This window comes from Wyeomyia smithii, chromosome 2, assembly GCF_029784165.1.
Source record: "Wyeomyia smithii strain HCP4-BCI-WySm-NY-G18 chromosome 2, ASM2978416v1, whole genome shotgun sequence".
In the NCBI taxonomy this organism is placed as follows: Eukaryota; Metazoa; Arthropoda; class Insecta; order Diptera; family Culicidae; genus Wyeomyia; species Wyeomyia smithii.
This window is the reverse complement of record NC_073695.1, coordinates 71,000,377-71,022,006: the sequence shown is the minus strand read 5'-3', so window position 1 is coordinate 71,022,006 and position 21,630 is coordinate 71,000,377. Positions and strand designations below refer to the sequence as shown.

At 39.8% G+C, this 21,630-nt stretch overlaps 2 protein-coding genes across 11 annotated transcripts in view; both read left to right on the top strand.

Annotated features, from left to right (window-relative positions):
- The window catches only part of LOC129725803 (neurabin-1), a 131,033-nt gene that overhangs the window by 104,468 nt on the left and 4,935 nt on the right, over positions 1 to 21,630 (top strand). For 5 of the 10 annotated variants that reach the window (XM_055682031.1, XM_055682030.1, XM_055682029.1 and 2 more), the window contains 9 exons: positions 11,493 to 12,480; positions 13,895 to 13,915; positions 14,676 to 15,640; positions 15,703 to 15,800; positions 15,867 to 16,250; positions 17,635 to 17,688; positions 18,315 to 18,524; positions 18,589 to 19,639; positions 19,835 to 20,109. In XM_055682031.1, coding sequence (XP_055538006.1) covers positions 11,493 to 12,480; positions 13,895 to 13,915; positions 14,676 to 15,640; positions 15,703 to 15,800; positions 15,867 to 16,250; positions 17,635 to 17,688; positions 18,315 to 18,524; positions 18,589 to 19,639; positions 19,835 to 20,109 — 4,046 coding nt within the window. Of the gene's footprint in view, positions 1 to 1,889; positions 2,170 to 5,876; positions 6,261 to 11,492; positions 12,481 to 13,894; positions 13,916 to 14,675; positions 15,641 to 15,702; positions 15,801 to 15,866; positions 16,251 to 17,634; positions 17,689 to 18,314; positions 18,525 to 18,588; positions 19,640 to 19,834; positions 20,110 to 21,630 lie in introns of those variants that run through there. The other 5 variants (XM_055682039.1, XM_055682038.1, XM_055682035.1 and 2 more) reach the window with 5 other exon arrangements.
- On the top strand, positions 10,306 to 11,441 carry LOC129725808 (uncharacterized). The gene has a single exon (XM_055682046.1). It carries the CDS (start codon positions 10,481 to 10,483, stop codon positions 11,279 to 11,281), a length of 801 nt encoding a protein of 266 aa, XP_055538021.1. The 5' UTR covers positions 10,306 to 10,480; the 3' UTR covers positions 11,282 to 11,441.

The window sequence follows — 21,630 nt, the reverse complement described above, 5'->3', positions numbered from 1 at the left end:
AAAGATTAACAAAGAATTTGCTGTAAGTGAAGATCTGAAGAGCAACAGTTTTCCGGTTCAATCAATTAGCCCTCAGCAGCATGTAAGCGACCATAAAATATTTTCTTGTAAAAGATTATTGAACATTTTCGAATACTGGCAGCGCCTTGTTCCTTCAGTTTTTTTTATCATGTGCTGGATGTACTGCATATTGTGTACCCGCCAATACCGTACTTTATCACGGCAATGATGAGATGCATTATTAAATGCTCCTTTTGTATCACGAAAGATTGTTAGTTTCGATAGATTTCTCGATTTTCCCCAGCAAGTTCTTGCATAAATTGTTTCGGTGGATCAACCTGATGCGTTATTTCACTGCTGGAAATCTACAAAATATTTATACGCCAGAGAGATTCATCTTATGATCAAAACAAAACTGAAGATCCTCAGCTGTCTTTTTGGTTGTTTGCTGTAACTGTTTAAGATGTTGTTGGCTATTGATAATTCCTGGACAGATTAACTCATCATTTATTTTGAAGCTGTATGAAATAACTAGTTCCTGTAATGCATTTATCACACATTGCATCAAAATGTGTTAGTCTAAAGTAGTGCTATTTTTGGAATAAATGTAATTAAAAGCACACGAAATTGAAAAAAAAAATCCAAAGATTTACCAATTTATTTGCTTGCATTGTCTGCTTCTCAACACGCAATACTTTGTCTAGCTATGTGCAATAATTATGCTCTCAGTGCTTTCCGTTTTTATTCATTTTGGCGTTTCCGAATGAGTTCCTTCTTATAAAACGAATGAGTCGTTTTGCTTCACTGCATCGTCGATCATTTGCTAAATAAACTATTCTCGCGACAGCGCTTTTGGATGGAGGGTGATAGAGATCTGTCCCGTTTCGAGTTTCCTATTTTAATTCATTGGGTGGTTTACTTGAGTAGTTTCTACCTGCCGCTTATTGTCAAGAAATAAAACAATTTGAGATGGAAGATTTTTTTTTTTTCAAAACTCATACGCATGCGCAATTTTTGTTGGCTCACATTAACTGAGTTCATTCTACAATCATTGTATAACATGCGAGAACCTAGCGCAAAAATTTTGATAGTATGCGTGCTTCAATAAATGTTAAATCAAAACAACTTTGTTTTTGTTTCAGCATTACTCCAACGACGTTGCTTTTTGTTTATCGTAACGTTTCAAAATGTACCTACCAGCTTAAAGTTGGAATACTGTTGCAGGCAGGGTTGCAATGGGGTCACCGATCCCATTTAGTGACATTACAACCGGCTACTAGCCAGATCGCTTCGGGTCCCAGGCATCTTTGCGGCGCAAGCCTCGTCGGACAAATTATGCGCGTCTCACACGAATCCAAGAATAAATCATTAAGATTATAGATTGGGGCAAATTTTTCATGCATGCGTGCAACATTTTAGTTAGTGGCGACGCAGAACACATGCGAATGGTGGCCCGCCATCGTCGTCTCTTTCTGACGTGGGTTGAAAATCCAGTCTCGTTCGGGACACGTACGTGAATGAATTTATTAGTATTGTTTCCCCCTTGGCTTATACCCAAGTTATTTCCATCGAATGGACACGGAGACTCCCTTCTGCCACTCTCGGTTAAGTAAACTGTTCGGTTGGTTGTTGGTTTGTTGAGGATGGGACCGGTGCCGGGTGCAGGGCGGCTAGGCTAGACTGGGGACGAGAACGCACCAATACACAGGCTTGGAATAAAAACAAACGCCGAGATCGCAAACGCGATCGTTCGTTTTGTATGCATGCGAAAAGCCGACTGTTGTGAGTTCCCGGCTGTTTGATGAACTGCAAGGCGTCGAAAATCTTGTACGTTGAGAATTCATGCCGAGCAGGACGCTCGGAGCCATGTGTATTGGGAAGTTTTTGCGTTTGAGCTCTGGTCACGGTTGGACGTGTATTTTGTGGTGTGCCTATCGGTGAACGTTTTCCGGTTACCGTTTGTGCGCTACCGGAACCTCTGCTCTGCGGTGTGATCGCTGTCGGTTCAGATCAGAGACGACGATCGTCGGGATGTTCGGCGTGGGTGGCGAGTGGCGCGGTGAAATTGATTGACATTCCTCTCTTTGGTTGTATGTACTGCGACGTGGAGAGGAGACAGATTTACAATTGAAATCAGATTGATGTTTAATGCAAGTGTAGTCCCAATCGGTAAGGGTTACTGTTTCGTTCCAGCGGTGAACAAGAAGCTGTGTTTGTTCTTCGAAGAAATAAAGCGGGTGTTTATGTGATGATAGTTTGATAGTCTCTCCTTGCATGAAAGAAGTCTGTGTGAAATGGCTTTCCCTTGCATCCACAACGACATAAACCACAACAGTATTTACTTTACGACGAGGAAGATCGGGAAAAGTCACTGTAAGAAGAAAATAAGCGATGCGTGTTATGCTGACAAGTGAAAGCCAAAGTGTGTACAGAACCGAGAGGATCCGTTGCGAGAACATGCTGAATTTTCGTCTTGTGGTGCTCTTTGAGGAAATAAAAAAAGTTTTTTTATGAGGCGAAAATAGAAAAAGCGTAAAATGATTTTCTTGTGTGTTTGGGGAAAAACGGTTAACTCGTCAAGTAAAAATGTGAAAGTATAAAAATATGTTCAAGTTCATAGTATTAATTGCGTTGGTTTGGACCGAAAGAGCCTCTTGAAAGATGATTCGCTTAATGGTTTCACTTGAGTCGTCATTTCGTGTTTAGATTTTTTCATCACAATCAAATATTAACTTCTGCTTCAGCACATCATTTAATTACCATACTTGAATAATGGAATTAGCATTTCAGTTGTGATGCAAACCTTTCTAGTGTAAATATAGCTCCCTTCTGCTTCGACTCAATATAAATATGTATAACCTGCTCCCGTTTTTGAACAAAAGCAGTTTCCCTACTTTGTGTTGGGAAATCTGTTTCATCCGTCTCAACAAACAACATTCGAAATGTTTCCACCCATGATACCAGTTGTCGTAATAGTTTTCTGAATTTTGTTGAACCGTGACTTTAAACTGTAAACAAATCGTTACTTCGTTGCTAGGCGAGATTTTTTGCTCGTCTTTTCAATCGACTGGCACACCTTACAATTTGATGTGATACTATGACATAAGAAATAAATATTGTTTTTACACTGGGTAAATAATTTATACAGAGGCTCGAATGTTCTTCAAATTCTGTTGCCGCTCGCTAATTGTATATATAAAACTGAGTGAACGATATTTTACTTACAATTGAAGTAAATTGAAGCCCATAGTTCACTAAAATTGAATTATTATCCAAGATTATGTGTTTCTTTTAAAACAAAACGCGCCGAATTCGTCGCAGAAATCATCGACACGCCATACAAACTGTATGGCGACGATTTCTGCGACGAATTCGGTGCGTTTTGTTTTGAAAGAAACAGATAATAAAATATAAAAAATTAGAACATTAGTAGTTATTTCATTGTAGTGCATCTATTAGCGCAAACATAGTGGTCGATATATATGACATGCCCTCTCAGCTGGTGTTGAGGCACGATGCTTACCAATGGCGGTTCGTGCCTTGACCCGGGAGAGACTGTTAGTAGGATCGTAGGCACTAGACCCGCAATTGTCCTGTACGCTAAATAGTTGGTTGCGAAGTCTCTGTATAATAAACAGAAGGTCGAGTTCCAAATCTGATGGTAGCACCGAGGCTATGCTTTTTTATACGACATGTTTTTGCTAAGTAAGAGTTCCAGGTTATTCAAAAGAATATTCGCATACGTGAATTTCACACATATACACAAATAACATCATTGTATTTATTTAGTTGGAATGATCGCGTCAGATTTGTTCGTTTCAATTTATTTCTTTAAAATAGATGAGTACTGAATAAAACAAAAAACAGTTTCACAAGCTATCTTGCTTTATTTTCAATTGACGAAGCATACCGTATAATAACGACATAAGAAAGGACCCTGACAATAAGAGAATCACGCCATGAATTTTCACGATTACATCTGGAATTTCGGTTTTACAAAGAGTGAGTCATCTTTTTAATCTTTCCAATTTTTTCTTGAAAAACTTAGTAGGAAAAATAGGTGGAAACAGATTCTATCTGTTGCCTTCAAAAGTGCTGCCAAAACAACATTGTAGTATTTTATTGTACACAGATTGTTCAATATGTAGAATGACTAGTAAAATTCTGCAACTATGGTCAACAATATCAATAAGAATTACCTGTAGAATATCCAATCGAAGTTCTTGGATAAAAGCATCTCAAGGTGAATATCACCTGAGTATACAAACAACAGATTGAATTACGTTGCGAGTATTGATTGCCGCCTATTCCCATTCACTGAAACGTTCAAATAGAGGTAACTTTTCAATAATACTCGGTCATTTCCAGGGACGTAATTCAATGGTATTGACGATTCTCGAATTACCTTGGTGTTATCTCGGCAAAAATCGACCCTCAGTTTTTGCACGGATCGACTGTATCAGTCCCCCCTTTTGAGCTAGCAGTAGTGAGTGGGGTAACAAGTGAAAAAATGACTAAGGCCGCGTTTTGTCACGCTGCACTATGCTGAAAGTAAAATCCCGTCATTCTGAGTTGACCGAGACTGCCAAAACAAAATACAAAAATATATGTATGAACTAAATAAAAATTTGAGAAGCAGATCGCGACTGCGGATGAAAAATAAACTTTTCTGTGTGCCGCGAACCTGTGCGTCGTCGTGATGCGGTTTGTCAGTTGACGAATTTGTTTGTATTAATAACCCAGACGGACGCCGCAGCCGTCACTGCTGCCGCAACGCGTGTACCGCTCGGACGTTGTCGTTGCAAGCTGTTAAAGGTCTAGACGGGCGGATCAATGCGTTGTTGACATCATCGACCGCCATCGCCAGGTTTTGGGTTCGGACATTCGAATCCACTGAATGGAACGAGATTCCTCAAAATTTGCTTACTAGTCATAAATAAGATTAGAAGCGGGACAAACAAACAATATCGAACTAATTTTATTCTGCGGTTTATAAACTTTGGCTTAGTCATTGTGCTGTCTGAACTGTGTATAGAAACTTTCCGGTCTTGAATCGATATATCAGCTGCTCTGTTTTGAGGCTTGGTCTATATATTGTTCTAATAATACTGTTCTCGCCTTGCAAGCGTCGTAGTTAGTAAGCCGATTGTCACCGCTGTTGGTTCAAAGTTCAAAGTTGATTGCAGTGCTTTTGTTCTGGTCTTTGTTGTGAAGATTTATTTTATTTTTACGCGCCTCCGTTTTCTCTGTGGTACATAGGACCGATAAATGTATGCCTACTCAGTGTCAAGTGAAAAGTTTTCACTATGATTGAGGGGTATTTTCTGTTCAAAACGTTGGAAAAAAGTCAGTTTTGTTGGAATAGAAGTTTATCGCTCAAGGTTTTATTTTTCATTAAATTTTCTGTTTTCAGCATCAGTAATTTTTTAAAAGGGCGTATTGAAATTTATTCAATAGAGTGCGTTTTCAAAATAAGATAAAGCAAAGCTTAGAGATGAACATTTCACTGTCGAAAGTTTACCTTTTCGTTTATTGGACACAGACGTTGCTGCCATCTATTAATATACAAGACAATTGCGGGACTAGTGCTATGATCCTATTGATACGAACCATTTCTCCTGAGCCAAGATTCAAACATAGTACCTCGAGACCAGCTAGGAGGCATATTTTCAAAAAAAAAACATTGTAAAGAAATAATTTTTAAAATTATAAAAGCAGTACCGTTTTCTATGTGATTTGTTTTTTCAAAAAAGCTGAAGTTCGCCCTAAAGTCTTACGATCGTTTATTTTTCATAGTAAAGTAAAATTCTATGCATCATTCTAATAAATTTGTTTTGTTATATTCTTATGATTGTGCAGTTTGAAAAAATCTAAAACATAAGAATCCCATCTAGCGAACAAATAGTTGACTAAAAAGTTCATTGGTAATTATATTTAGATGAGTGTGAATGCATTAATCAGAAGCGATGCCAATATGATTTGTCTACAACAGTGAGTCTGACTACAATCATATTGTGAAATTAATCCGTTTTAACACCAGTTTTCGGCGCTATAGTCTAAAAACAAAGAAGAATCCTGAAAAAAAAATCCCCGAGGTTATCTCAAGCTGGAAGCATGATATTTCATAGGTGTGTCAAAGCATAGTAACAATTGTAGAAATTACAATTTGACGACGATTTGTTAGGTGTACGGAACTGACCATACAGAAGGACCATAAGCGATGTGTTTGAGTATTCGTCGGTTTTGTATCGATTGCAAAGGTAAGCTAATTCTTGCAGCCGTCATCTCTTTTATATTAAGTCACTGTTTGTCAATAGATGGCGCCAGCAGTATGTGCTGGTCGGCTGAAACATATTCAAAACGTGATCATCCAAACTGAGACATATGCTAAAGTAACAGCTGTGATACGTTAGTGAGTTTATTGTGGCGTTATATACTTTAGGCTGTATGAAAATTTTTGATTTTGTGTGAAATAATCGTCATTGTGAAGAAAGTGTTGCTTTTCTCATCGGCTGAAGCGCACCAAGAGTTGAAAAAAGTTAACGGAAATGCTGCTCTAAGTGAAACAACGTTGACTACTGTCCGCGTGAAAATCCTTCGAGACTTTTATTGGAAGGATTTCTTGATGAGGATTCCTACCAAACGAAGGAACAGCTTGCTTTAGTTTTACCAAGCCATTTTTAGGTGATTGCATGCTTTGGGAATGATTCAAAAACGAGAAACTTGGATTGCTTATGATTTGACCCAGCTGGGAATCAATCGAATAATGTCTTTTTTCCTGTTTTCTTCGAAGGCAGAACAGCTTGGATATTCGCAAAAATATTTCCCTGGGCAATTAGTGACGCCGGATATAAGCTCGAAAAATAAATGTGAACTGGACCCGATTTGTAAATATACACCCGAATCGCGTGAAAGTCGGTGGACGAATGATGATGTGATGGAATTAACCTGAGCGATTGTCTCAATTATCTACCGAGAGGACTAACGCGATAAGTGGGCGGGGCCACGCACACGATATTCTGGGAGAAGGTAAAAAAAGTTATATTGCGCACGAAGAGCATTAGTTTTCCGTCAACTGTTCAACTGTCAACAAACACGTCATTGAGATAGCAGCGAGGACACAGGTGGGTCACGGACATGCTGCAGAGCAGTCAAGTTTGGTCCCGTATTGCTGTTACCAGGAGTGCTAGCCAAGTACGCTGGTCCGAAGCTAAAGCTAACACGAAATACACTAGCTCAAAGTGAATTGCTCTCGCCTGCCAAGTACAAATTACAAGTGGCCTTTTTCAAGGTGTTTGTGGCCTTAAAACGTTCTGGAAGCAATGATTACTTTTCTTACCTAGCAAATGATGAAATAAGCAGTTTTACATTTATTTCAAGTGATTGAAAAGTACGCCAAATTGTTTTTCACTCAAGGCGATCGTTTTGCCTTTCTCCTAGAAAGGTATAGCAATCACTGAAAAAAACAAAGGTATAAAAGTGCTCCAAAGGGTCGAATCTCGTATATCAATCGACTTAGTTCGACGTGCTGAGCATTTTTTGTATGTGTGTGTGTATGTGTGTGTGTGTATGTGTGTGTGTATGTGTGTGTGTATGTGTGTGTGTATGTATGTAACGGTCTCCCAATCTCACTCGATTTTCTCAGAGATGGCTGGACCGATTTTCATGAAACTAATTGCAAATGAAAGGTCTAGTTACCCCATAAGACCCTATTGAATTTTATTGTAATCGGATTTTTAGTTTCGGGGTTATGAATCAAAATGTGAAAATCACAAAACTTCATTATCTCAGAAACTACAAAACCGATTTGAACAAAATTGGTATCAAAAGAACGGGCTTGTTTTTTGAACCAGTTGTAAAATAATTTTATAAGGAACGGATATGTAGTTCAAAAGTTATGCAAAGAAACGTGTTTCAAAGACTGTTTAAACTCACTCACTTCTCTTAGAGATGGCTGGACCGATTTTCACAAAATTAGTGTCATATGGAGGGTCTTGTTGCCCCATAAGACCATATTGAATTTTATTGTTATTGGACTTTAACTTTGTTCGTTACGTATAATAAGGTGAAATCAGGCTATGAAAAGAAACATGTTTCTAAGACTACTTGAACTCATTCACTTTTCTTAGAGATGGCTGGACCGATTTTCACGAAATAAGTTGCAATAGAAAGGTCTAGTTGCCTGATAAGACCCTATTGAATTCTATTATAATTGGACTGTAACTTTGTCTGTCATGTATCAGAATGTAAAAGTTATGAAACTCCATTATCTCAGAAACTACACAACCGATTTGAACAAAACAGGTATCAAATGAACGGACTGCCTTCAAAACCTGTAAATAACGAATTTTACGATGATTGACATGTAGGTTATGAGAAGAAACGTGTCCAGAAAAATTTTTAAATTCACTCGTTTTGCCAAAGATGGCATGACTGATTTCAACAATCTTAGTTTTAAATTGAAGGTTCAGTTGCTCTATTGGTTCCCATTTCATTTAATTAAAAGACTGGTTAACAAAATCGAAAAATATGTTGCCCTAAAGCTCACAATAGTTGCTCTAGAAAGAAAAAAATCACAGGAAAAGCTTTAATTTTTATTTTTTTCTTAGTTTGACCTTCGGGGTCACACTTGTGTTGACCAATGTAATCGGACTTTTATTTTAACCATTATGTGTTAAATAGTAAAAATATTGAAAGTATATTCTCCCAAAGATTACACGACATATTTAGAGAAAACAAGTGTCAAACCAACAGGTTGTTTCTTAAACTTACAAAGAAACAAAACCCAAAGGCTGTTTAAAAGTAGCTGCTTTGATCAAAGTTCGAAATTAGGAGTCATTATGATAGAAAGAATATTCATTTAGTACAAATATTATGTCAAATTTCAAATACTATGCTCCAATTATTCAATATTATTACCTTTATTGGATTATATTTAGCAATTGAAGGATGTTTTCCAGAAACCGGAAGCGTTTGGTGGATTTCAAACTTTGAACAAACGATTCAAAATCCCGGGTACTAAAAAACTCACATTGCGTAATGTTATTTTTTTTAGACTGGTTTCCAGAAACCGGAAGCTACTGTTTAGTAATTTAAAATGGCATCTGGAGATGATTTCCGGCCTCCAGATATCATACCGCTACCCCAAATCGTATTGGATGATGTTTGTCACTTTAGGCTGTTGATCGCGAACTGTCGCCATCTTCGCCATCGAAAAACCCAGATTAGGCAGTTCGGAAATTTTATGATGGATTTTTTGATTTTATGATTATCAGGCGGTCATCTGGATTGAAAATTGGGTGTTAGGTCGGATTCTGGCCACTGGGTATAATCCAGGTTTCAAGAACCCATATTGATTTGTATTTGGCCATTCATTGGATGCCTCTCAGAAACGATCAGTAATATCAACTGCGTTAAAGAATTTCAATTTCACTGATAAGATCATTCAAATTAATGTATAAGGAACAACAACATTTAATTATACATTATTCTACTACTTTAATTATACATTATTCTACTACGAAATCTACTGACTAACGTTGACTTAAAGAATCTGAATATTAATAGGCAGTATATGAGTACGAATCGATTATACCACAATCAAAAACAAATTCGCATCATATATTTGAAAGACTTCAATGTTATTTGCATGTATATGTGTTAATTTATATTCATTCATGTTAAATTTTAAATGTTCGGTATAGTTGTGCTGTTGGCTACCAAAAATTTTTTGTTTAGAATGAATAACAAATCCAGCAGAAATAATCAAGGTGTATTTTTTAAGTGTTGGAGTAAATCTATTTCAACAAATTATAAGTTCGAAGGAGAAAGGGTGGGTCATCAATAAGTAATTTGACAATAATTAGATCACATCATCAGCCCTTTTACCTTTGAACTCAGTAGACAGTCGCGTGCCGTGCTGCCAGAAACAGCAGAAAGGCTGAAAGTTTATCATTTGCGGAATATGTCCAGTACGTGTCGCACAAAATAATCAGAATCACATTTTTTCACAATTTTATATGGAGTGGTACGTCTGTTTGTCTGTGGTTTGACTGACTTAATAGTTAAATTTTTGAAATTAAATGACACTGCACTACCCTCAAATGCACTGGTTGCTGACCATGTTAATATGACTGACATTAGTGAAGGGGATTAGGGAATTTTTTTTTGTAGATTTGCGCTAAAAAAATTAAAATCCAAGTTTTTCAAATAATCGCCGATAAAATATTTTTTAACTTCCCGATCCTTGATTCTCATCCAGTTGGCAACATTTTTGCGAGAAAAAATCAGAGGTACATGAAAATTCGATAATAATCGAAATTTTGACACCGTGTATTAGGAGTTACCCACCAAGCCATTTTCAAGCTTTGGGAATAATTCAAAAACGAGGAATTTGGGTTTCTTATGATTTGGAGGCTTTATCATAGTAACCATTGATTCATCCAAGAAATCAATGTTGAAATTCTTTTTTTATTAAAAAATGTCTACCCTCGACTTGAAATTAGATGAAGACTTTCTGTTCATACTCAACTTTGCCCGCAATAATATGCACCTGTTCCAGAACCGACCGGGTGAGCAGGCCCTTATTGAGTCCTGGTTTGAAAAACTCTGTCTGCAAGATTACCGCGGAACGGATGCTAAACGGATACGTAACCTGTACCTGGTGAAATTGGTGACTTGCATTCAGTCGGGTGTTCTGCTGGATCCGTTTCTAACAAAACCTGCCGATGGACCGCTGGAACCGCTTCCACAAACAATCGCGCCCTCAAACATGGATGAACCACCCTGGTTGAAGGAATTCGAAGAAACGGCTTCGGCAATGACAACCGGTACTGCAAAGGATTTTTCCAGTTACGTGTGTTCCCGGCACCTTGAAAACGGAAGAGGCGTTTGCTTGTATCTAGCCGTTTCGGTTGCCGACGAGGGTGAACAACCGAAATGGTTTGAAATGGGTAGCGGAAGGCCACTTCTACTATCGGAATTCGATAAAGAAATCGACGAAGCGTACCAGAAGCTGATGTCACGGGAGAATCAGGACTCCGATGAGTTCATAGAATTTGCTGAAGAACTGGTGCTGGCCATTCAAGAAGAGCTAGTCGGACTGGCAGCCCCCGGTGATAATATGTACCTGGAGGATCTGATTACGGGATTTTGTGCGAACATTGCCGACAAATCGATGGGACGCGAGCTGCAGAAATACGGCGAAAAACAGAAGCGAGCTTTCCTGTTGGGGTATCTAGACAAAAAACTGCAGCTGCAGATTGAGGAACACAAGCATTAGGTTTACTAGTTCAAAATTGTTCTGTAATCCTGTACCAATAGTACAAATATATTTGCATAAGTTTTTATTTTCACACCAGTTCGGGTTTATATTTTATTACTATATAGCAAATCTTTTGACATGAATTAGTAATTGAAATCAACTTAATATCGTAAATATTATAAATCTATACATCACTGATCGGAGTTTTTTCTGTTATTTTTTCTTGCAGGAAAATCCTCCCGTTCCGAAGACACTGACACGGGCCAGCATGTCACCCGTCGGAAAAAAGTATCCAGCATCTGCTTCGAGGTGCCAGCTGCCGGTCTCGGTGCTCGTCCACCGAGCATCATCAGCAGCAGCACCACCACGGACGAGGGTGGTTTCAACGAACCATCACCGGAGATCAAGGCCAAACTCAAGCCGGCCTACGATTTCGATTCGATTGCGCCGGAGCTGCCAGCTTCTCCTCCGCGGCGATCGACCAGTGTGGCACTTAATGGGGGTGGCAGCGCTTCGCAGCCACAGTCGATGCGTGATGTCGTGGAACCGCTGATGGGCGCAGAGGAAGAACAGCTCAACTATGTCGATCTCGGGTATCGATTACGGCCGGACGGTACCGAGTGCGACGAGATCTATGGCGAAATGGAGGACTATCGAAGTGCCAATAGCAGCAGTATTATCTCAAATAATCAATCAGCGTTAGACTTAGACCACGGTACAAGTGTAGAAAGTAGGAATGCTATTAACAATTTTCGATCTCATTATACTACTAACAACAATCGAGGCCTGGTGGCCAACGATGTGCCAACGATGGAGACGGATCGGGCCCTGTATGCATCCATTGTTCCGACTGCATCAGGAGATTCTTCCTCGACCATCACCACCAGCAGTGAGCTGGCCTTTATGGATGTGGAAAAGGACGAGGCTAAAATTCTAGACTATGACGAGCTCAGTGAGGGTGAAAAAGGATACCACAGTCCGCAGACGATTCTCGATCCGACACGACCGACCTTAACGGAGTACGAAGATGATTACAGCAACAAAACACTGCCAGATCCGCCCTCGCTGGCATCGATGCGTCCTCCACCCATTCCGGAGGGACCGCCGCTGGATCTGCAAGATGTCCAATATGCGGATGCCAGTGACAACGAACATGATAGCTTAGTACTGCCCGATGAGATGACGGCGGATGAAGCTGAGCGGCTGCTTAGTTCTAGGTATGTACAAATTCTCCTCCCGAAATAGCTCAGGAAGCAAGCACGCATGGTTTGCAAATTTTGTGTGGCGCACACCCCGTTTAGTTTAAGTATTTCAATTCATATTCCTAGTGTCTATAGAAACAGAGAGCATCAATATCGGCTTGTCGGACGTAAAACAACAGCGGGTGGTCGTAAAAGTTAGAGGACATTGTTGTAGGGGTTTACCGCTGAGAACGTACGTGATTTATTACGTTCGAAGTGCTGTTTTAGTATCTTTCTCGTTCTGCTCGTACACCATTCATCAATAAACATTGCAACTGTTTATGTTTTCGATATGTCTTGCGCAATTTGCTATTAAAACATAATTGCCAGTGGAAAACAAATGCTAATGAGTTTGATACTACGTTGTCTGTTTTAACCTCGACCCGATTAACTCAGCTGCCAAAACGTGTGAGTAATTTGACCATTGAAATAGTTTCGAAATGCTTGTTGTAAGAGTCGAAAACGAGACGCAAACTTGTAGATTTTTTTGGCGTTACCTAAGTCAATGGAAACTTACAGCTTCCGTTTCTTAAGGATATTTTTACAGTCAATACACAAAAAAGAATTTTTATGCTATTACCGGTGGTGTAGTTTTAGGCAGGGAAATCTGACCGTTCTGGGTGTTGTTTATTCATTTCGTTTTATTCCACTGCTGAGTAAATATAATCAATTACCATTAACTGGCAGCGCAGGCATGGTCTTCCGAACACGTATGTTGTGACTAGGTGCGCAAAGTAATATATTTATGCAAATCAAATACACTAATTCTATGCTAATGCTGCGCTTTAGTAAGCACTTCCGGGACTGAGAGTTTTTTTTTCTTAGTTGCCAATGAGTAGTGACTGGATTTTAGTCCAAATTCATATTCATATTCATATTTCATATTTCTTTCTGTTGGGTTTAACGTGCTCTCTGTTTCTACACTGATAAATTGTACTTGTTGAGCAACACTACGAATAGATTTACTAGTTTTGGTGTTATAGTCTTCAAATTTTAGTACAATCATTCTCATCTTTCCATCTGTTAATGTGTGTGCACATTAAAACTGATTACTATTCAATTTTATTTTATTATATCGTTTTCGGAATGCGCCTTTCTCGCGCCTGACTCCTGCATTCATGCAACATGCCCGCTGTTCTTTCTGTATTCATACCAAAACCATGCACGTACCTTTCCCTTTACCTTATGACCTATGTTCTATCGTTACATATCACAAAAACACGAACAATCATCACCGACAAACGCTTGCCGAATCTTTCGGCCTACGCTGCTATCGCTCTCTGTCCGCGCTCAAACAAAAACACAACACAATCTGTATGATACTCATTTACTGCCCACTGTTCCTGTTCGATTGTTTCTACGCTATTGACTTTTCTCTGTGTGTGTGTAGTATCTTGGAGTACAAAATAAGGTAAATCTTTCCATTTGACTTATTTGTAATATTTATATTATGTTAGGTATACTAATTTGAACAACTAGTTAGCCGAATCTCAAAATAATACTGTGGTAGTCAGAGCGAAGTTGTTTTTAAGCTATTGCGTTTCTTCTATTGCTATGTGAAAAAGATGGACTAACATAATCGGGTCTTCTGGTGTGGCACTACTGTAGTAAATTTATATATTTCCATCTATTTTACCGTAGTTTTCTTTTTAATTTAATTGTAATTCTATTTTTTCATTAATTTAACTCAATACTGATTCTACTACACTTATGAACGAACTATGGCATATTAATTGAACTTGCTGTATTAAAATTAACTAAATGTAGATAAAAGTTCGATTTTATTTTATTTTTGCATCAAGATTTATATGCTGCGTATCAAAAAAGAAAAATGTAGAAAAGATACAGGGTATAATAAACGAGATCACATTCTAGTACATAATCAAAAAGGAGGCGAATGGTAGTTAACGAGTTACCAGCACATGTAGTAAACCGGTGTGACAGAAACAGGTTTGGAAAACATTAGTATCAAAAATCAAAACGAAGGACGCATTTAGAACACATAATTTAAAGGTTAGGTATTCGGTATCGAGGCATGAAAGGTCTATTGATATATCGCTAAAACAACTTTACAAAACTAAACGGAAACTTTCCAACTTCGCCAAACTAACCACAGTAGGTACAATCCCAATGTCATTTAATAACGAATTTATTTTCCTACTCCCACGCAGACAACAACCGCTGCTCTCCGATGAACAAGCCCGAGAAGTGGAACAGATATTGCTCAACAATAAAGCCAAAGCTGAAGAAACAGAAAAGCAACAGAAGCGTCAAATACCGCCACCGTTACCACCCCCGCTAGATACGAACGCCAACGAGCAATCGCCTCCTTTATCACCGCCCGATTCGGGTCAAGCGCCCAGCAGCTCCGACGAACCGGACTGGCTGAAAGACGTCCTGGAAGCACCCAAGACTGCTACAGTCCGAGAAAAGCCACCTCCACCTCCGCCGCACGCTCCCATTGCTACCACTAACGGCGTGAGCCAACTGAATGGTAGCGTTAACACGTTACCGGAACCACCGGCACCGCCGAGTCGTAACAATTCCACTAGTCAGATCGAGGAAACCAGCAATGGCAACAATACGACAGATCTGCTCAACCAAACCATTCTCGATTCGTCGTCCATCCTGCAGGATTCGTATGTCTCGGCCGATTCCTCAATGCCAAGTGTTACCACCTCTGATAGCTTCAATCTGAGTAATAGTAAGCCCGAGGAAGAACAGCAAACGAACGATGCCGAGGCGGACGTTTCCGGCGACGAAAGCAACAATTCTGGTTTCCTAATTCCGGAGTATCCACCCGTGAAGAGCAAGGAGGTGTTCGTTAATCAGGACGGTGTTCACTTTTACGAAGATGGTAACTTTTGGATGGAAGTTCCCGGTCTGCTGGATTCAGATCGCGATGATGACGAAGAGGACTGCAGAGTTATCAAGAAAAGCACGAAGGTGAAATTCAGCACTAAACCTATGCAAGTATTTTCCACCTTCTCGGTCAACGATTATGACCGACGCAATGAGGACGTCGATCCGGTTGCGGCGTCAGCCGAATATGAACTGGAAAAGCGAGTCGAGAAGATGGATGTCTTTCCGGTTGAGCTAATGAAAGGCCCCGAGGGCTTGGGGCTAAGTATTATTGGTAAGTACGAATGACTGGATGTGAAGATTAAGATGGTTACAGTTTTACCGGTTGTATTCTAGGAATGGGGGTTGGTGCTGATGCTGGTTTGGAAAAGCTTGGAATTTTTGTTAAAACTATAACAGATAATGGCGCAGCTGCAAGGGATGGAAGAATACAAGTAATGTTCCAGATTATACGAGCGTTGTATTTTTATTTAAATGTTTTTGTTTGTCACTTTCCGTAGGTCAATGATCAGATCATTGAAGTCGATGGTAAAAGTCTAGTCGGTGTTACGCAGGCATACGCTGCCTCCGTACTGCGTAATACATCCGGTTTGGTTCGGTTCCAAATCGGACGAGAGCGTGATCCGGAGAATTCCGAAGTAGCGCAACTTATAAGGCAAAGCCTTCAGGCTGACCGGGAGAAAGAGGAGCGAGTCAAGCGACAATTGGAGGAATACCTCCGACGGAACACGGAGATTTCGGAGGATTCCACACTACCGGTTTCGGCCAATTCCAGTGTGTCGGAGGGACCGGTCAGTCCTACGGCTGCGCAAGCCGAATCACTTTTCGAGACGGAGGCGGCACGTTCCAGTGATGTGGAATCGCTAAGAAGGATTTTGCAGGAGGTAAGTTTTCTACTACCAGTCATATACCTAACATGAACATATTACGAATGAACGATTCAATCTCCAGTGAAAATAAGAACTCAATCACCATTCTTTGTTTAATGTTTCCAGTTTTAAAGCTAGAATAATTTTATTTGTATCTTGGCTTTGATCATTCATAAAAATCGTTCTTTTCATGTTATGAAGTGAAAATCAAACCTCACAGCAACTGTGACGGATTGTGAGTTGAACAGTTTTCAATGAAATTTTTAAGTAGGATTTAATTGAATTTCAATGTGCTTGAATTTTTTTAAATTATTTGTGGCTGCGGTTTTCGTTCATATTTGTTCTCATTTCTCGTTCTCTACTTAACGCCTCGTCATTGGAATGCTGGCAGCATAAAGCGGTAAATGATTTATTCATTCATTGTGTCAGTTTATTATTTTATAGCCGCGACAGTCCGTAACATACGAAGCTTTTTGTTGTATTGTTTCCCTCATTTCTATGTTTCGATGTTAGACTTTTTTTTTCTGTTTTGTAACCAAACTCATTACACATAAACAACCCTCGCACATCGAGCGATTAAGTAATTTCTTTTTTAACAGCCTTGCATTGATATTATATCACTTGGACATCACCTTATTTACTGCTTATAAGCTGTAGATTGTAGATGTTCTCTCTTTTTTTTTATACAATTGATCGTAGTAAATAAGTTTTGCACTGTTATGCTCCGAATATTATTAAAATAATACCGATTATAACCGGACATTCATCAATTAACTTTACGAAATAGAACGGTAAGGTGAAAGTCTCATTTACCCCTTCTCATAGATAATATGAACTTATGCATGCATATATAAAAAGTAGTATTTAATTAAGCAACTCAAAAATAAGCCGTTTTCATCATTTTTTAAATTTACATTTTTTTGTTATTTTGGCAACTTCATGCTTTTTTATTATATTTATTAATGAAAAGTAGTTACAAATTAATAACTAGTTTCGACTGACAACACATGTCGGCAAAAACATTTTTTTGTCTAGTGTAGATAAATAGATTCGTTTAATTAGGTTATTTTTGATACCAGTATTGATGCAACATGTTTTGTGTAATAACCCTTCGATTGAAAAATGATTCTTTTTATTAGAATAATTGGCTTCATCTTGATAGATATATGCATGTCACAAATATTTAGTCATTTCTTCACTTTTGTTCCATTCGACGAAATGTACAGAACATATTTATGTTGATCTCATATGTTCATAATACTTTGCTCCGTCTGAAAGAATCGGCATTTTCCCAAAACGATTCTCTTTCACTACAATGTGTTCTACCACTCTCACTAACTCAATATTGAATACAACTGATTGTACTGAAAATAAACACCCTGCAATATAAAATTTCCAGAATCTTAAAACCATTGCACTGCATGAGGGCGATATCCTAAGTCTCAAACAACAGGTAAGTGGGATTTGAAATTGTATTTGTCTCTTCTATTCAAAATTTTCTTTAAATGAATTCGGGCCTGAGATTCAATCCTTTTTTTTAATTTTAAACCGTTTACTTAAACGACCGAAGGTAATAAATCGTCACGCTTCTCTATACTAACCAAATAACCCTCGAGTGCCGCTTCCATGTCCTCAATCTCATAAAATTCTTGTCAATCGTATCCCACGTGTGTTGTGTGCTAGTTTCGTCCTGTAACCTTTCGGCCCCCGAAAAAGTTTCACATTGTGTATGTCCCTATGTACACTTAATCGCACCTTTTCGAATAGAAAAAAAAAACACTATTCAAACTTCAATGAAATACAAATCATTCACAACACATTCAATTAGAGCCTAAATGCGTAAGTAATTACCGTGTGGAGCTACATTCAAAACACCTCGCACTTTTTTTTATTGATTTGAAAATTTTCCCTTCTCCCGAAATAAAAACACCAATCCTAAAAACGGCATGTAAATTTACTTTACTAGACTTTGCAGAGGACAAATGGTTTCATATTATTTCTTTCTTTCCACGCTAAACTACCCAACCATTTTGGCAATCAAATCTAACCGCTACGCTTTTTTTCACACGACACGATCAGCTCATCAAGTACCAGCAGAGCTGCAACGAGGCGGAACTGCTAACGGAACGGGTGAAACAAACTGAACGGGAACTGGCCAACATCAAAAAGGAAGCCAATAACTACCAAAACATGTTGCAACAAAGTCAGACCCAATATGCTACTTTGGAGAAAAAGTATGGTCGTGTAAAGAAAATTCTACGCGAATATCAACATCGGGAGCGTGATATGGTGAGTTTTTTTTCCATACAATGTTCTTCCACTTCTACCAACGTTTTTTTTTTATATTCCTCAGATCCAATTCCAAGAATACTACCTCCAGCATCTGCAGGAGAAGGACACCGAGTATAATGCGCTGGTTAAAAAGCTGAAAGACCGAGTCATCCACCTAGAACAGGAACTCCAGGAAACCCAGCGCAAAGCTGGGTTTCCTGTAAAACTACCTTACGACAGTACAAGTTTAAAGTTAACGCCGCAAATGACTCGCAAACAACCGCCCAAGCCGGTATTTCAAAAACTTGAAACGGAGTTGTCGGATACCGAATTTTCCGACCTCTCGCCTGATGGTGAAGGCGAGGACGGCAAAACGGCTACCGTCGAAAGAAAGCTGCCTGTTCAGAAAGACGATGAGCTGGATACGGCTATCCCACAGCATGAGCTGCTCGATAACTCACTGAACAAAGGCAAGAGCGATCTGGTAGCACGTGGAGGATTGTCCAAGCGTCTTCCGGGTAAGAAAAGTCATAGCAATAGCGGATCGGATTGCGCGCTCGATGAGAGTGAGGAGGAAATCACCGACTCCACTTCAGTGTCGCATGAGTACACTGGATTGTACAGTACTCCACAGATCATCAATCGACAACTGAACAGTATTAAGAACGGCCAAGAGAACGCAGGTCTTCCTGTATACGCTCAGGTGAACAAAGATCGCAGTGACCATCATCATAATTTGACGCAGACTCAGCACTCGACCATCCCAAATATCTACCGGAATGCTTCCGCAGATAATAAGTTAAACTCAAGTTACGGTTCCGATTTGAATGCTTCCTCATATGATAGTGACCTCGGTTCTTCCACTGACAAACTGAAGGACAGTGGTGTGTCGAGCGAGAGTTGGATGTATCCATCCAGAAGGCCTAAGGGATTAAAAGGCATAACGCCTCCCATGCTCGCAGAACAGCTCAAAGAGCGACTTGCGGAACGTCGAACGGTAGACGATGGTTCCTCGCGGGACTCTAGTGATGATTACTCTGAAATCAATCAACGTCATGTTAGCCCAGCCGCTTCATTGTCTCAAAATTTGTTAGTCGAAATCAAGAAAGCAGTGAATGAAGCTCAACCAAAAGGTACGACTTTCCGATATTTAGTTGATTGTCCTATGAATGTGCAATGTATCATAAATTAATAATCGAAATATTCAACTTAGTGCCATGCTTAGCTTTCGTGATGAATGTAGGAGCCAAAAGATAATTGTAGTTCTTTTGGGTGTTTCTTTTCTTTCTCGTGTTTCGTCTCATCCGGTCTGCTTCGAACGCTCGCAGTGAAAAACATTCTCCCACAAAATCTGTCTCCTCCAGGAAGTAGCAGTCCATGGCAGCAGCAGCAGCCGCCTGCGGCCGGCAACCAACAAGGTGGAACCGGTTCCCAGGGACCTCCGTCGCCGTCCAGCGTTAGCAGTGGGTCGACCTCGCCGGGAGCGTATTCGCCGAGCCGTACGCTAGATCTGTCCGGATCGACGTCGAGCTTCTCGAGCGACCGGCTTCGGGATTCGCACCAGTGGAAGAGCGGCCCCGTTGAGGAATGGTCCAATGAGCAGGTTAGTGGTGTTGTTTGTTTGTATTTCTTTTTATTCCTTGTGAATACCCGTTTTGGGCGAGATGCATAGGCGCCAACTTTCAGGGGGTGCAAGGCACTTTTTGCCTCGAACAGCTGCTAGGAGCCTAGGACCTTGGTGACATGAGACCGACGCACCTCTCGGCAAAAATGAGAGAATTGTCTGCCGGTTTGGGCGTTGACGAAAATCTACTAAAAATGCTTTTTAATCAATGTCTTCCGCTGAAAATACAACCGGTATTAGCTTGTCATGACGCCACAATTGAAAAACTTGCGGAAATGGTGGATAAAATCATGGATACTTCCACTAATCCGTTATCCACAGCAGGGGATAGCACACAAAGAAGCAGAGTCCAGACACGATAGTAAATTATAAGAGCAAATAGAACCCCTTGAAGCGAAAATTAGGCGGCTGAAAACTTCCTCAACAACTGTATGCCGCTAACGGAAGTCACATTCGAACGTATAGAAAAAAATTGCTATCCACGGATCTTGGGGTAAGACGTCAATTTACCTGGAACTACAATGCGTGCCCAAAAAGAAGGAACGATGACAATTCGTTGGAGATTACCGGCGACTACAGTAGGTCACAACACCTGATCGCTATCCGGTCCCGCACTTTCCCGATCTGTTGAATTTGCTGCACGGTAAGTCCGTTTTTACAGCACTTGATTTGGAGCGAATATATCACCAGGGGTTGGTAGAGGTGGTAGAGATTCCAAAAACAGCGGTCACACACCGTTTGGCTTGTTTGAATTCACCCGCTACGTGAATTGCATTTTTGATGACCTAGATTTTGTTGTCATCTTCATCGCCTCTGAATCTCTGCAGGAGCACCAGAATCATCTGCAAATGGTCGTCGAACCCTTACGGCGGCATGGACTCGTGATTAATTTGGAGAAAAGCGTGTTTGCCCAGCAGGAAGTAAAGTTTCTCGGAAATCTAGTCATCAATGACGACGTTCATTAATTGAGCTGGACAGATGCTGCCTTATTGAGTTTCGAGCGTTGCAAAAAATCGTTGACGGAAGCCTCTCTCCTTCATTACCCCGATCCGTCTAAGCCGCTAGCATTGCATTGAATATGGCGGCTGAAGCCGGCCTGCAACAGTTAGGAAATGGAGTGTTTCCCACACTGTGAATTTTTTTTTCTCGGAAAGTACTTAATTCTCTAGTGCCCAATGTCGCCATTTGGCGGGCCTCAGTCAAACCTCCGAAAAGCTTCAATAAATACTTAAAAAGTGTTTGTAATGATACATAGTGATTCTACCGAAGCCTATCTAGAAATTAATTTGGGCACTAGAGGGTTAAGTACTAAACTCTTGGACGAGAATCAACTTCAATAAAAATGGCTGTAAATTTTATATGGGGATAGTACTTCTGGCTGTTCCTGGAAGGACGCAATTTTTACTATCTTCAACTATCACTGTTCACTGACTTACGCGTTAACAACAGAATACATGAAAAACGTTATCTCCGTTTTATATCACAGTTTATAACGGATAT